The sequence below is a fragment of the Triticum dicoccoides genome, chromosome 3A (assembly GCF_002162155.2).
Source record: "Triticum dicoccoides isolate Atlit2015 ecotype Zavitan chromosome 3A, WEW_v2.0, whole genome shotgun sequence".
In the NCBI taxonomy this organism is placed as follows: Eukaryota; Viridiplantae; Streptophyta; class Magnoliopsida; order Poales; family Poaceae; genus Triticum; species Triticum dicoccoides.
The window spans coordinates 723,843,218-723,856,347 of NC_041384.1; the positions used below are offsets into that span (position 1 = coordinate 723,843,218).

Genomic DNA, 13,130 nt, shown 5'->3' on the forward strand with positions numbered 1-13,130 from the left:
ATTAGCTAGTAGGAGTATTATTCATCTGTTATAAGAAATCAAGTGGAGATTATATCGCGCTCCTATCAACGAGACTGCAGTCTGAAGCCAAAAAACCAAGAACATCTGTTAAAAGGAAAAGCACATAGTTCCCACCCAAAGACCATCAGAGTTCTGTTTATTTCTGCTGCAAAAGAATGACTTGAAGGACCTCGCTATTATCTCAAAACAAAAGAAACAAACAAAGAACTTATGCTGACAGTTCAATTTATACTAGCATCCATGCATGCTGTGTTAGATCCTTTCACAAAGGTGAGTTTCGCCAGATAACTACTTTCGGCGAAATCGTGTAGGCTACGGTGAGGACGAGCCCCTTCATTCTCGGTGCCGCCTGCACCTTTATTAACCATATTTCTGCAAGCGCTAGAGTCCTGCGAACAAAGCATATATTTTTATCGGCAAGGTTTGATGATATATTTCACAATGCAATGTTACGGACGATGGGATCCACACAAACCTGCAGAAGTTGGAGCATTTGCTCCTCGATGGTACCGCGCATAGCCAGGGTCTCAACATTTATTGGACGGGTTGCACCCATTCTATGTGCGCGACTAATAACTTGCTCCTCCATACTAATAATCGCAAATCGCAAAAAAAAAAGGACCATCATCAATACCGGTCAGTCACACACACGCAAGTGGTGACAACTTGATAGTTAATAAGACATTCCCCCAAATGGTTAACTTCAGTGCCAAACACCAGTAGGAATACAAATTACCCATGGTTGATAGATGTAAAGCAGTATGATTTTTTTTTAGCTATAGCATTTGGTAGTCAATTATTTTATACTCCCTCTGTAAACTAATATAAGAGTGTTTAAATCACTATTTTAGTTATCTAAATGCTCTTATATTAATTTACAGAGGAAGTACGTTTATTTGCATCCCCAAAAAAATGTGTACCCTATTAGTCTAATGCATGACCAAATGACAGTATGTCAGTAATTCAGCAATTAGATTACCTCCTATCCCATATGGGTTCCATCAGAAAAACATGATTCACAAAACTCAAATCAAGGCCCAGTGCTGCAGTGCCATCCATCAGTAAAGCCATGCATGTTGGATCCTCTTTAAACTTCGTCAATGCACTTCTCTGAAAAGAATTGTGGCAATACCCAGATGAGTCACAAAATGTTTTTGACACATGCCAATCATTTACCATATTTTCCCTAATTACAGAGTCAAATTTGTTCCATTGTAAAAAGGAGGACGTGCAGGCCATCAGGGTAGTGGAAGGGAATGGGAGACACTAGATAGGAAGGGACAGGGATGAGAACAAGATGGGGAAACGTGGTATACATGATCACCAGTAAGGTCCACCAAGCCAAAAAAAAATTGCCATATCCCAGTTCAATAAAAATGTTGCCTTTTTGGGGAAAGATAAGCACGCTGTAGCAAATACACCTAGTAACCTAGTTACCTAGATATGTGTTACATTACATACCTTAGTGCCTAAAGGCATGGGACTGTACATTCCAGCATATGTTATTCCAGCAATAGTCAGCTGAACAGAAGGATCATTAACCAACTAATTCATACTCTTAAGTAAAAGACAAGCATGGGCATTACAATTTACCTGCTGCTCAATAACATGAATATGCTCCAGAAACTGAGAGAATATAATTACTTTGTCAGGCAATGTCTGTGGTAACCTGGTCTGCAGGTTATCATCATCTTGATAAGACGATGTAGTAGCAGGACCAGCACCAATGGTTATGTTAGTCGAGTGCACATGTTTCATGTTAGCTTCTCGCAAACTTCTCAACTTGTCAATCAAGTAAGCAACTTTGCTGCTAGTCGTTGACTGCCAATCTGGATCCCAGTCATCCTGCATAAAATGGAGAAAATAAATACTCTGACAACAAAGTGCCTGAAAAAATTGCATGGCATCACATAGCTCTGAGTGCAGACCTGCTTATATGAAGGCTGCAGTTCAATTAGATCCTTTGGGACTGGCCATTTTGGGTTCGGATTTTCTGGACGTGCACGAGTTTCGGGAGACTGCATCTCGTAGTTGTTCCCACATTCTATGCATTTCTCACTATCCAAAGCTACACAATCATGGCACAGCAGATGCCGACAAGGTGTTATAACAGGTAACCGGCACCAATCTCGACACCTGAAGATAGCAATATGAATGTTTGAGCAAGTCAGATTATCTGATTGATAGATAATATGCTTTAGTTATTATTAAACACTTCCATACCTGATACAATCGGTGCCATTTAAAAGAGCAAATCTTATGGATTGATATTCCTCTGAAGAAGGATCAAGACCCCCCTGCATCAACTCATCCATAGTTTCTTGTATATCATGACCAGCCTCTGCTACTTTAATATGCCCAGCAACACAGCAAGACAACCGGACATTTCTTATAGTAGTAGTACGAAATTTCCACTGCTTGGGATTCAGAAGTGATTCAACATGGGAAGGGTCATTCCAATCAGCCATCAGTATATTCCGGCGAATAGTAACGACCAGTTCATTGTAACTTTTCGCATGCCCTTCACTGAAGTCTACAAATGTTATTCTTTTTATGCAAGGAGGGATGTTTTTGAGATCTGCTTTTCTTGCACTAATCATGGACCTCCGAAGTAGCTCTACAAGACGAATGCGCCCCTCTTCCATTTGTGCCTCAAAGGGCCTATGAATTCCAGACTCCCATGAGTGGTAGTTTTCACCATAAGCTTCTTCATGAAGAAACTTGAGCATGGGGTGAAGATGAGCAACCTGACTAGTTGGTGTGTTCGGTGTAGGTGTACCAGTTAAAATCCACCTGTTTGAAGCAACCAAAGAAACGGCCATCTGCAATTTGTTTGTCAGGGCAAGACTGGAACCTAAAGTGTGTCCTTCATCTAATATTACCCTAAACCAATGGATCTGCTTTAAAACACTTTTCTTACTTGGTCCCCATTCTGCGCTTAATCTGCTAAATGTGGTTATGACAATGTCATAGTCCCAAGCAAGGATGTGAGCAGGCGGCCTCTTGTGATCTCCCCATGCATAAACATTAAGTGTATCTGAAGAAACATGACGTTGTATTTGTGTTGTCCAGTGATCAATCAAATTAGCAGGCACAACTATCAAGGTCGCCCTAGATAAATATAACCTCACTAAATCCAGCGGTTTTTCAAGAGCAATTCCAAGCGCGGCCGAGTCGAGGGCCAAATCATCAAGCATAGATGGATAATACCACCGAGTCACACCTTGCTCAATCTTCCTCACAAGGCCGAATGCTTGAAATAACTTGAAATATGGGCGGGCACCCTTGCCTGTGGTTGCCCGTGCATCTAGAACTGGACGTGTCAAACCAACTGATTCCATCTCGAGATGTTTCCTGAGAGGAAGCTGTGCCAACCACAATAAAGCCTTCTTGGTTTCAGAGTTGATCAAAGAAATATTATCTTTCAATATGTTTGCGAAAAATGATACATTCTGCTCATTTCCCGGCAACGCATCTTTCTTGTAAAATCCTGGCAAATAGGTTATCTTTGTCTTGAAATCCCAGGATTCCTCTGAAGCAGTGCATGTCTTCCGTGCAGCATCGGCATTCATACTGCAAAACCAAGCCGTAGTAGAATCGAGAACAGTTCCATCTGATAACCTCCGCCACTTTCTGCAAGCATCACACTGAACCCATGTCTCACTTAACTCGGACGCGGTGCCTCTCTTCCTTTTACTGCCAACTGAATCTTTGCTGTAAGCATCCATGAGGTTTTTCCTGACACTTTTCAAGTTTTTGGTGACCTTTAGTACCTGAGTAGCTGGCGTTGGATGTGGATTGCATGATTCTGGCGACTTCTCACTTGAAACATGCATGTTGACCGGCGATAGACCAGGGTCTACTAACCTGCCTCTCTTCCTTGATGATCTTGTACTGGGAACAGAGTCACCATTATGAGATAGCTCACTTGAACATGGATCTTCTTTAACAACGTTCTTCCCCATGAGCCTTTTTGATTCAGACAAATTGTTTGAACAGTTGCTGGTGTTGAATTCATAGTATCCATACTTTTTATCTGGTTTATGAGTGCACCACTTTATATCCACCCCTCTTGGAGGTTCCGCTAACGTTCCATGCGTTTTGAGAATAAGAGACAATGCAGTCACTGTCTTCCCTAATCCAGGTTCGTCACAGAACATACCTCCACAGAAATCGTTTATGGTTGGAGCAATCCCAGTGAATATTTCACCAGAGGAAACATTTATGAAGAAAGGAAAGCCATCCTCAGTGCAGAAATTCTTGCAGAGAGGATGCGCTAAGGGCTCAGGGTTTTGCTCTCGCCTCAACATCCATTCGACAGCCGCCTCTTGATGAGGAAAAAGCTTAAGCTTCATGCAAGGCATAATAGAGGCAGCAAGAGTCCTTATGTGATGACAAGTAGCTGCCGCTCTTATCAAATCCCCGGGTTTAAGGCGAATCAGCACCTTATTCAATATATCATCAGGAATAGACCAGATACCTATTTCATCCGATATAACATCTGGTATTATTGTTGTTATCTGCATCCCCTTCTCCACCCTAACACTGGGGAGAACTTTGAAGATTTCATGCAGGTCAAATGGCTTGTCATTATTCGATACAGATGATATCTGATGAAGCTCGCAGCCAAGGACATGACAGTCAGTGCAGCTCCAAATATACTGGTCATCAGGATGTGGATTGTCATGAGAAGTCCAGTCAAAAGCAACTAAAGCATTCCTAGCATCCCAGTTGCAACTGCAAAAGAACATTGCCTTAAACTAGGAGTTAAGCAGCATCAACAGGAGGATTGCTGAAATAGTAAACCAAACCTACACACAGAGCTGCAGTACTGATCAACCGTGTGCATAATAAGATAGCTAAAATTAAATGCACTAACCATCTGGAATTAGGAAGCTATCTTGATTAATTTTTGAAATGTCGTGTGGACAAGCCTACAAGCTTCTTACCAATTTCAGTCAAATCATGGTGATCTATCAACATCTGAATTGCAAAAACTTCCATCACAACTTGAGATGCAGGCCAAGTGCATTACTGACTAGGAATTAGCAAATTTGACACATTACTGACTAGCAAGTATCAAATGCAGAGAACATGGGAGGAGAAATTTCTGACGCTTCAGATCATCATAGTTACACAAGGCAGCGAGCTAATAGTAGTAGCAGTGCTAAACTGATCGCACAATGCAGAGAACCAACAGTAGCAGTAATAAATTCCCCGCGTCAGAAGCCTGTAACCGCGACTAATCCCCACCAAAATGACAAAATCCTGCGTGCCCCACACCCCAGCAGGCTCTACACATTGCCTCGGAAGGGAGGGCAAGTGCCGCCCAGGATCCGAAGAAGACGATCGCCATTTAATTTAAAATTCCACCGGGTAGAGTCAGGGGAAACAGACTCAGAGGAAGGGGGGACGCACTGACCTGAGGTGCTTGAACACGGCGGCGGCGGCAGAGGAGCGCGAGCGCGGGAACTTCCACCCGGACCAGGCGGCGACGGGGAGGTACACGTCGACGAGCACCACAACCCTGACCTCCTCCGCCTCCTCCTCCCCCCTGGCGACGACCCGGAGCACCCTGCCCTCCACCTCGACGCAGCGCGCGGCGACGAGCGCCCTGAGCTGGCGCACGACGCTGGTGCCGCCGCCGCCGGTGGCCCGCCACCTGACCGAGCCCCGCGGGGCGAGGCCCGGGCGCCCGCCCGCCGCGTCCTCGGGGAGCGGCGCGAGCGGCGCGGCCCCGCATGCGGAGAGCGAGCAGGGGGCGAGCGGGCGGATGGATTGGGCGTCGGAGGACGGGACCGAGACCACCACGCGCAGGTACCCGCCCAGCTTCCGGTGCGCGGGCGCGGCGTCCCCGCCGCCCGCGGCCACGACCACGGCCATGGCGGGCGACCGGTCAGTTAGGGGGGAGTGGATGCTAGGGTTAGGGCGGGCTAGTGTTCTCCCATTGGGGGAGTCCGGGGGTGTGACGGGTCGCCGCCGCGGCGGATCGCGCGGGAATTTCGTCCTGATTTCGGGTTGGGGTCTGGGGCGGCGAGGTGGAGGTGGAAGAGGGAACGGCGGCAGGAGATCAGGGGATGGATGGGAGGGGAGGGGAGCGAGGCGTGGCGTAAAGTCTCCTCGCGGTTGAGCCTTGATCGGATCGGATGCGCCCGTGTGGCCCCGGTGTGTGCTTACGTCTGTTTTGTTTTTTTGACTGGTGGGGGCGGCTGGTTTGCTGGGCCCGATGCCCGACGGCATAGGGGTTTTATTACCCCTAAAAAAACTAAGATGTAAATTTGGCACCTCGACTTCTGCAAAAGGTGTTGGCTCCTCGACTAGGATGTAAACTTTGTACCTTGACTACAAAGGAAAACACCCCAGACTTGTTCTGTTGATGTAATATAAAGTCGGCCGTAGCAATCGCCCGTTGTGATTTCTGCACTCGTGAAGTAAAGCAAACAATTTTGTGGCTAGGAAAAGAAAAGCCCATAGTTGCATTGCAATTTTAGAGTGTTTCTAGAAATAACTCGAAAAGTGCATGCAGGACTTCAAAATTGCGCTACAATTGTGAGTGTTTTTTTAATAAAAAAACAACTAAAAGCCAGGTGGCACCATGGTTTTATATAAATGTTTTGCAATTTAAAATTCATACATTTTTTAAGACTTCTATATGATACCCCCAGCGTGAGTACTAATGTACCTATACATATATGGGTTTGGTTTTAATATTATTTCTACACACCCGGAAATGTGCGAGAAGTCCCATCATAGCGTCATGAAATTCTTTTTTTTTTGGTGACATGACGAGCCGAAGGCCCAAAGCTATACGTTTTTAATACGTGAGGGGTGAAGAATGTTCGTTTTCAAGTTGAAATACCAAACCTCAACTTTTGAAACAATAGAAGGATCCTAATAAGAATACTAACCATATCATACAATTCACAGAATTTTTTTATTACCATGCTAGAGATGGTCTTAACCAGACTACGACGGGTTTTGCATGTGCGGAAGTCAAGTCAACAACTATGTAATAAAAACTAATACCCATGAATATTTTAAGAAATCTATAAAAAAGGAACAAAGAAATATAATCTAGATAAGTTGGACATATTTCTAAAGTGGCACTAAGATTATTAAACTTCAAAAAGATGGAACGACACAAAGTTAGATCACGCCATGCGTTTACTAGAAGGTTTTTTATGCAATTGGAAATCCAAAGAAAGTTTTGATAGCTTCTCAATAATATCGATGAACTTGCACCATTGTTGTATTTGGTTTTACTAATATGTTTTCTTATTCACTAGAGTGCGATATGTGATAAGCATTGTCATGTGGTGAGGAACCAAATCTATATAGTTTTAATACATGAAGGATCAAGAATGTCCTTTCTTTTCTTACATCTATCGTTATAAGAATACTAAACATATCGTACAATTCACATGGATTTTTTTATGGCAATAAGGCGTCCTTAACAATGATCCGCACCAGTTTTGGCACACGTGGAAATCTAGTCAAGAAATTTGCAATAAAAAAAGCACGTGAATAATTTGGGAAATTTGATTATTTAAAAGATTGTCTAAATAAGTCAGGCATATTTCAAAACAGACACTATAAATTATGAGAATTTAAATAGAAGAAACAATGAACAGTTAGATAGCTCTATATATACTGTATGATTTTACAAGAAGATTTCTGAATTTATTACAATTGGGAACTTAGAGATTTTTCGGAAACACTGACGCCCACACGTGTGGGCGTTTGCATCTCGCCCATCCGCATGGATCTACGTCCGTGTGGGCGTTTGCATCTCGCCCATCCGCATGGATCTACGTCCGTTTGTGGGTGCACGAATCTTGGCATATTTGTGGTGCCACGTAGGACTAGGCTGGTATGTGGGCATTCACCCAGTCGCCCACATGTCCGTTTCACCACATGGAGGGGGCGGTGTGTGGACGTTTAGCAGTTCACCCACACGCTAGTTTTCACTCACGCACAAGGGCTGGTGTGTGGGCATTTGCCATCTCGCCCACACGCCCGTCTTCTCTCTCACACCCAAGCTGCCAGTTGCCATGCGTTTCGCAGTGTACATGGCAACTGCCCTAGCGTGCTTGTAAGCAGATGAAAACTCTTTTTTTAACCCGAACATATCAGTTGTCATGTGTTTTGCAGGGTACACGGCAACTGCCCTAGTGTGCTTGTAAGCAGATGGCAACTCTCTCTTTTATCCCAACATGTTGTTTTGCCATGTCTCTTTGTAGCGCTACACGGCAACTGTCTAGTGTTAGTAGGTGGCAACCTCTAAAGTTTTCAAATCATGACAACTATAGTAAACCAGACCATACATGACAACAGCTGCAGTTGTCCAAAATGGCATCTGGCACTTGATCTGAGATGGCAACTGCAGTTGAGCAATCATGGCAACTGTAGTTGTCCGATATGGCAACTGTAGTTCAGCGACATGGCAACTGCAGTTAAACGGACATTGAAGAGGGTCCGGACCATGGCAACTGCGAGGACGCATGATGACTGTCACGCGGGGCGTGTGGGACTGTGAGGTAGGTGGCTGAGAGAGGTCGTGTGGGCGTTATGCATTTTGCCCACACATGGGCGTGTGAGAGGGACCGCAAGAAAAAATAGACGTGTGGATGCTAGTTATTTTTGCCCACACGTGAGGCATGTGGGTTGATCCCCTTAGACACCACACAAAAAATATGGGCAGACTCCTTAACGCCCATATGTGTGGGCGTTATCGGCGTCCAGTTTTTTTTATCACCTCGCTAGAATATTAATGAACTTCAGTATCAATATTTGGTTTTGCTACTAAGCATGATTTTTCATTCAGCAGGCTGCTGTGTGCGAGAAGCGTTGTCATGCCATCATTCAAAACTATCTTTTAGTGATGCACGGAAATCAAAGCTAATAGTTTTGATGAAGGGTCAAAATTGTCTGTTTTTGAAAGTTGAAATAGCAAACTTTGACTTTTGAAACAACTGAAGGTTAGTAAATGACATTTCTCTTCATAGACTAGCTACAGTGGGAGTAACTTCAGCAGTAACATCGAGTCCAACTCAGCAAATTTGCTTATGTCATATTGAGTTAATGAGGAGAGAGATAGTTACAGTAACTTAGCTAGTTATTGTAATATCACATGTCCCAAAGCAATATGCGTCTATAACCTAATAAATGATTGTTTGCATGTTACCGCACTTATGTTACTACCCACTATGAAGGTAGTAATATAGTCTAGAATATGTGTATGTTAATAGTGTATGTTACTCTCCATTGTGACTAGTCTAAAGAATACTCTTTGTGTGGATTGGCACAAAGTAAAGCATGCTGAGTCACCGAAAATCCATGGACGCATTTATTTATTACATTTAAACGCATTGCAAATATTACAACAAACATAGGACGTCTTACGAAAAACCATCAATACCTGCATACAGCTCAACAACGAACAAACAACAAGACGCTTTTCACCTAAAAGGCAGACGAGGATGAGAGGACATATAGGCCGTGCGGTGATAATTTACGTAGTACGCACGTAGCCTTTTACCTTGCAATCAAAGAGCCGAAATGAAGCACACGCTAAATCATGTACGCACTCTTTTTTTTTACGTGCCTTTAATGTGCGTGTTACGCTTGGCGCACGTACGTGCTCGTGGCCTACTTTGGCTGGAACTTGGACCTGATGCTTTCCACCACGCCGCCGTCGGTCTGCAGCGCCCGGGCCAGCACGTCCGTCGGCACCGCCGGTGCCGCCCCGAACATTGCCTCGCCGAGCCTCTGCGTGCCGGGGAGCTGGCTGTCGAACGCTGAGATCGCCACGGCGGGCGCCTCGCCGACGCTGCGCTCGTAGTGCATCATGCCGCGCGGGAACACGAAGACCCCGCCCTTGGGCACGCCCCGGGTGATGTGCCTGCCGGAGGTGGTGACGAAGCCCACCTGCAGGGTCCCCTCGGCAACGAAGAGGATCTCGGTGGCGCGCGGGTGCGAGTGCGGCGGGTTCGTGCCGCCCCACGGCGCGTAGTCGACCCGGGACATGGACACGCCCAGCGTGTTGAGCCCCGGGAGCCTCTCCACGTCCGCCGCGGTCACCACGGAGCCCATCGGGTTGCCGCCGCCGTACACGTCGGCCGCGCTCGCCAGCCCGGCGTAGAAGAAGTCGTCCGCCGTCACGTTCTCCGCAGGCTTGCACGGGTACCCGTTCACCCTCAGCGCTGCACACACATATGAAACATGACACAAACGCATGCATTCCGGTCAATGGTCGATCATGCATGCACAACGAAATGAGAATTGGCCAGTCACTCACGTCCCTGGAGGGAGATGTTGTCGGCGACGCAGAGGTCCTGGAGCATGTCGGGGTCGCCGGCGAGCGTCGACGGCGCCGCAGCGAGCGCCAGGAGGGCGGCGCAGGCGGCGAGGAGGACAGCACAAAGCTTTGCCATGATTAGTAGTTAACCTTGTTGGTCCTTGGGCCTGGAACGCTACCTTGCTGGTAGCTCGTGAGCTAGCTAATTAGATGATTAACTTTCGGCTTGGTGAAGAGGGGGAGCTTGGGAGGTGGTATTTATAGATTTGAACGTAGTTGGTTAAGGCGCGTGAACGATGGGTCTATCTGTCATGTCTCATGTGATCACTACAGTTAATTACCAATCATGTCTTAAGGGTTGGGTTGGTGGAGCTAGCTACTAGTATAGGTAGTGCTTAATAGTTAATACTTCCTTTTCAGGACAAACAATGTTGCTTGTCACGTGAACTGACGGTGCAAACCATATCGTACGTACAAACTATTCATGCAAAACTGTCACGCATGCTGCATCTTATACACAAGTGTCAGCATGGCACACCTCTTTAGTTATACTCAATTCACATGCATGTCTCTTTCTTTTTATTATATGATGAGCTATATTTGTGTGCACGTTCACATGTATTTTGTGTACGGGTCTATTGGCCTAAACGCAAAGTTGTTAAAACAGAAATTTTGGGCTAAAGCGGCACTCACAAAGTTGGTATATGCCTTTGCATCACCATAATTTAAACAACCTCGTAACCCCTATATTTCGAGAATGTGAAGGTTCGGTGTGAAGCTCGCTCAAAATCCCAACCCTCAATGCAGGAGGGAAGTTTCAGCTTCGTCCTCCTCACGCCACGACCGAATTTTCAAGTTGTGCGGCCTACGATGCATCACAGGCGAGCAACCACTTGGCCATTAATCCATCAGATTTCCGTGGCGGCCCATCGGATGGACACCACGCGAGATCATCTCCTGCCTTGCATGTGAGCAGGCCGGAAGGCGACTTAGCGCGGCAAAGTTTCCCACTAGGAAGCGTGCCCCTTGATGGCGCCCATAGTGGCCTATAGAAGGCTGCCACCCCTCCCTTCTCTACCCTACTCGAACCCACCCGCCGGTCCCTCCCAATCCCCTCCATTCCCCACTCCAAGCCACCTTGATGCCTTGGTGTAGCAGTACGAGCTGCCCCTCACCTTCAGCTTTGGGGATGATGAATCCAAGCCGGGTGAACTGTATCTTCTGTTGCCGCATTGGGACCAATACGATATAGTATTAGACCTTCATGGCGACGGAAGAGGACCCCGTAACCGCGCCCATCTCCATCCTCACGCCTGTGGCGGAGGATCCGATTGACGAGGAAGAATTCTAGGCCATACGGGCCCTCGTTGAAGCATTCCCCAACGCCCCTGACAAAGCGCCCATGCCCAATCCCTTCACCGCAATCGTCGTGGCTGCAACTAGTTTAGTTTATTAATTTAGTTTTATGAACATAAAATCACTTACCCATTTTTTCTCCTCTTATGTAAGAAGTTTGTAATGGGGTATTAGCTTAAATTAATGTTTTAAATCCATTAAATTGAGGGTTTTACTATTGAGTTGATGCAACAAGAAAGCAAAAAAAGATAGAGGCGTCCATTTTTGTTACTGCATTTGCACACAAGCCTAGTAGCCTCCATATCCATATGAAACGCGCTCCATATATGATGGATGGCGAGCACAACTATGTCGACTCCGCTAGAGTTGCTATAAGAAGTCAAGCTTGTTGCGTATATGTAAGCTTTTAGTGTGTGGTGTACAACATTAATTTACGGTTGACGTTCAAACTATGTTTTTTTTTGTTTTGTGTTTGTTTTTTCCCCTTCTTTTGCGTTCAAATTTGTAAAGACATAACATTGTGTTATTAGTTTTCTGACTTTGTGTTGTTCAATACTAAGCAAATATATCAAACTTATAGGAAATAACTTACATTTTGAAGTTACACAAATCCTCTTTGTAAAGGTCCATAGGTGTGACATTACTAATACTTTTCTTAAACACTGCATATATTAACTAGTACAAAAGATTACAACCGTTTGTTACAAATTTCATCATGCATGACCGGACATCCCCATATAACAACCCATTACCTCTATGATTTAAACAAAACCTATCAATCTCACAGGCCACCTTGTTATTCTCTCGGTTGATCTTCTCTATAGTGCATTTAGGACTTGGAGCAAGAACTCCTAACGCTTCGTTCTTCAGGTCAACGAGAGCCAGTCCATCTTGGACATTAGTAGACAAGTTATTTTTATGAACCAGCAGGGAGTCTTTAGAACAGAAAACTTATGCAAAGTAACTGGAATGTACAATCCTACAATACAAAGCCCGGTTCTCTGCTTCCTCCATAGATGTGCAGCATGGCAAGAAGTCCCCAAATGGGAGGAGCAGCACTCCATCATGATCTCTTATTACCACGCCAACGGTAATGAAATTCTAAATTTGACCAAACACATAGAAAAAATATCATCCAACCAAATCATTTGCCATATATTTTCAAAATATAAATTGGATATCATATATATATATATGATACTTTTATCTATACAGTTTGTTAAACTTAAAGAAAATTTAAATCCCCCCCCCATTAATGTGATTATTAAAAATACAATTTCCATCTATACAATGCCATTATCTCTTCCTGAGAAGAATTGATTAGATTTTCGCCTTGTACGATGATGTTTATTGATGCAAACATTGCATGCAGTCGTAGAGAAAGAGGCACTACATGCAACGTGTTTAATTAGCCCGAGATTAAAATATGTGATGAGAAATTAAAATACGTCGGAGA

At 45.0% G+C, this 13,130-nt stretch overlaps 2 protein-coding genes across 2 annotated transcripts; both read right to left on the reverse strand.

The window, feature by feature from the left end:
* Window positions 1–108: 108 nt before the first annotated feature.
* On the reverse strand, window positions 109–6,125 carry LOC119270500 (F-box protein At3g54460-like). Its single transcript, XM_037552503.1, has 8 exons — window positions 5,444–6,125; window positions 2,245–4,758; window positions 1,950–2,157; window positions 1,615–1,866; window positions 1,483–1,542; window positions 1,001–1,131; window positions 497–611; window positions 109–410 (listed from the first exon to the last, which is right to left on the reverse strand). The coding sequence occupies exons 1-8, from the start codon at window positions 5,902–5,904 to the stop codon at window positions 243–245; spliced, it is 3,909 nt and encodes a 1,302-aa protein (XP_037408400.1). The 5' UTR covers window positions 5,905–6,125; the 3' UTR covers window positions 109–242.
* A 3,215-nt stretch (window positions 6,126–9,340) lies between these two features.
* On the reverse strand, window positions 9,341–10,532 carry LOC119273482 (germin-like protein 1-4). The gene is made up of 2 exons (XM_037554625.1): window positions 10,319–10,532; window positions 9,341–10,223 (listed from the first exon to the last, which is right to left on the reverse strand). Exons 1-2 carry the CDS (start codon window positions 10,452–10,454, stop codon window positions 9,670–9,672), a joined length of 690 nt encoding a protein of 229 aa, XP_037410522.1. The 5' UTR covers window positions 10,455–10,532; the 3' UTR covers window positions 9,341–9,669.
* Window positions 10,533–13,130: the final 2,598 nt, after the last annotated feature.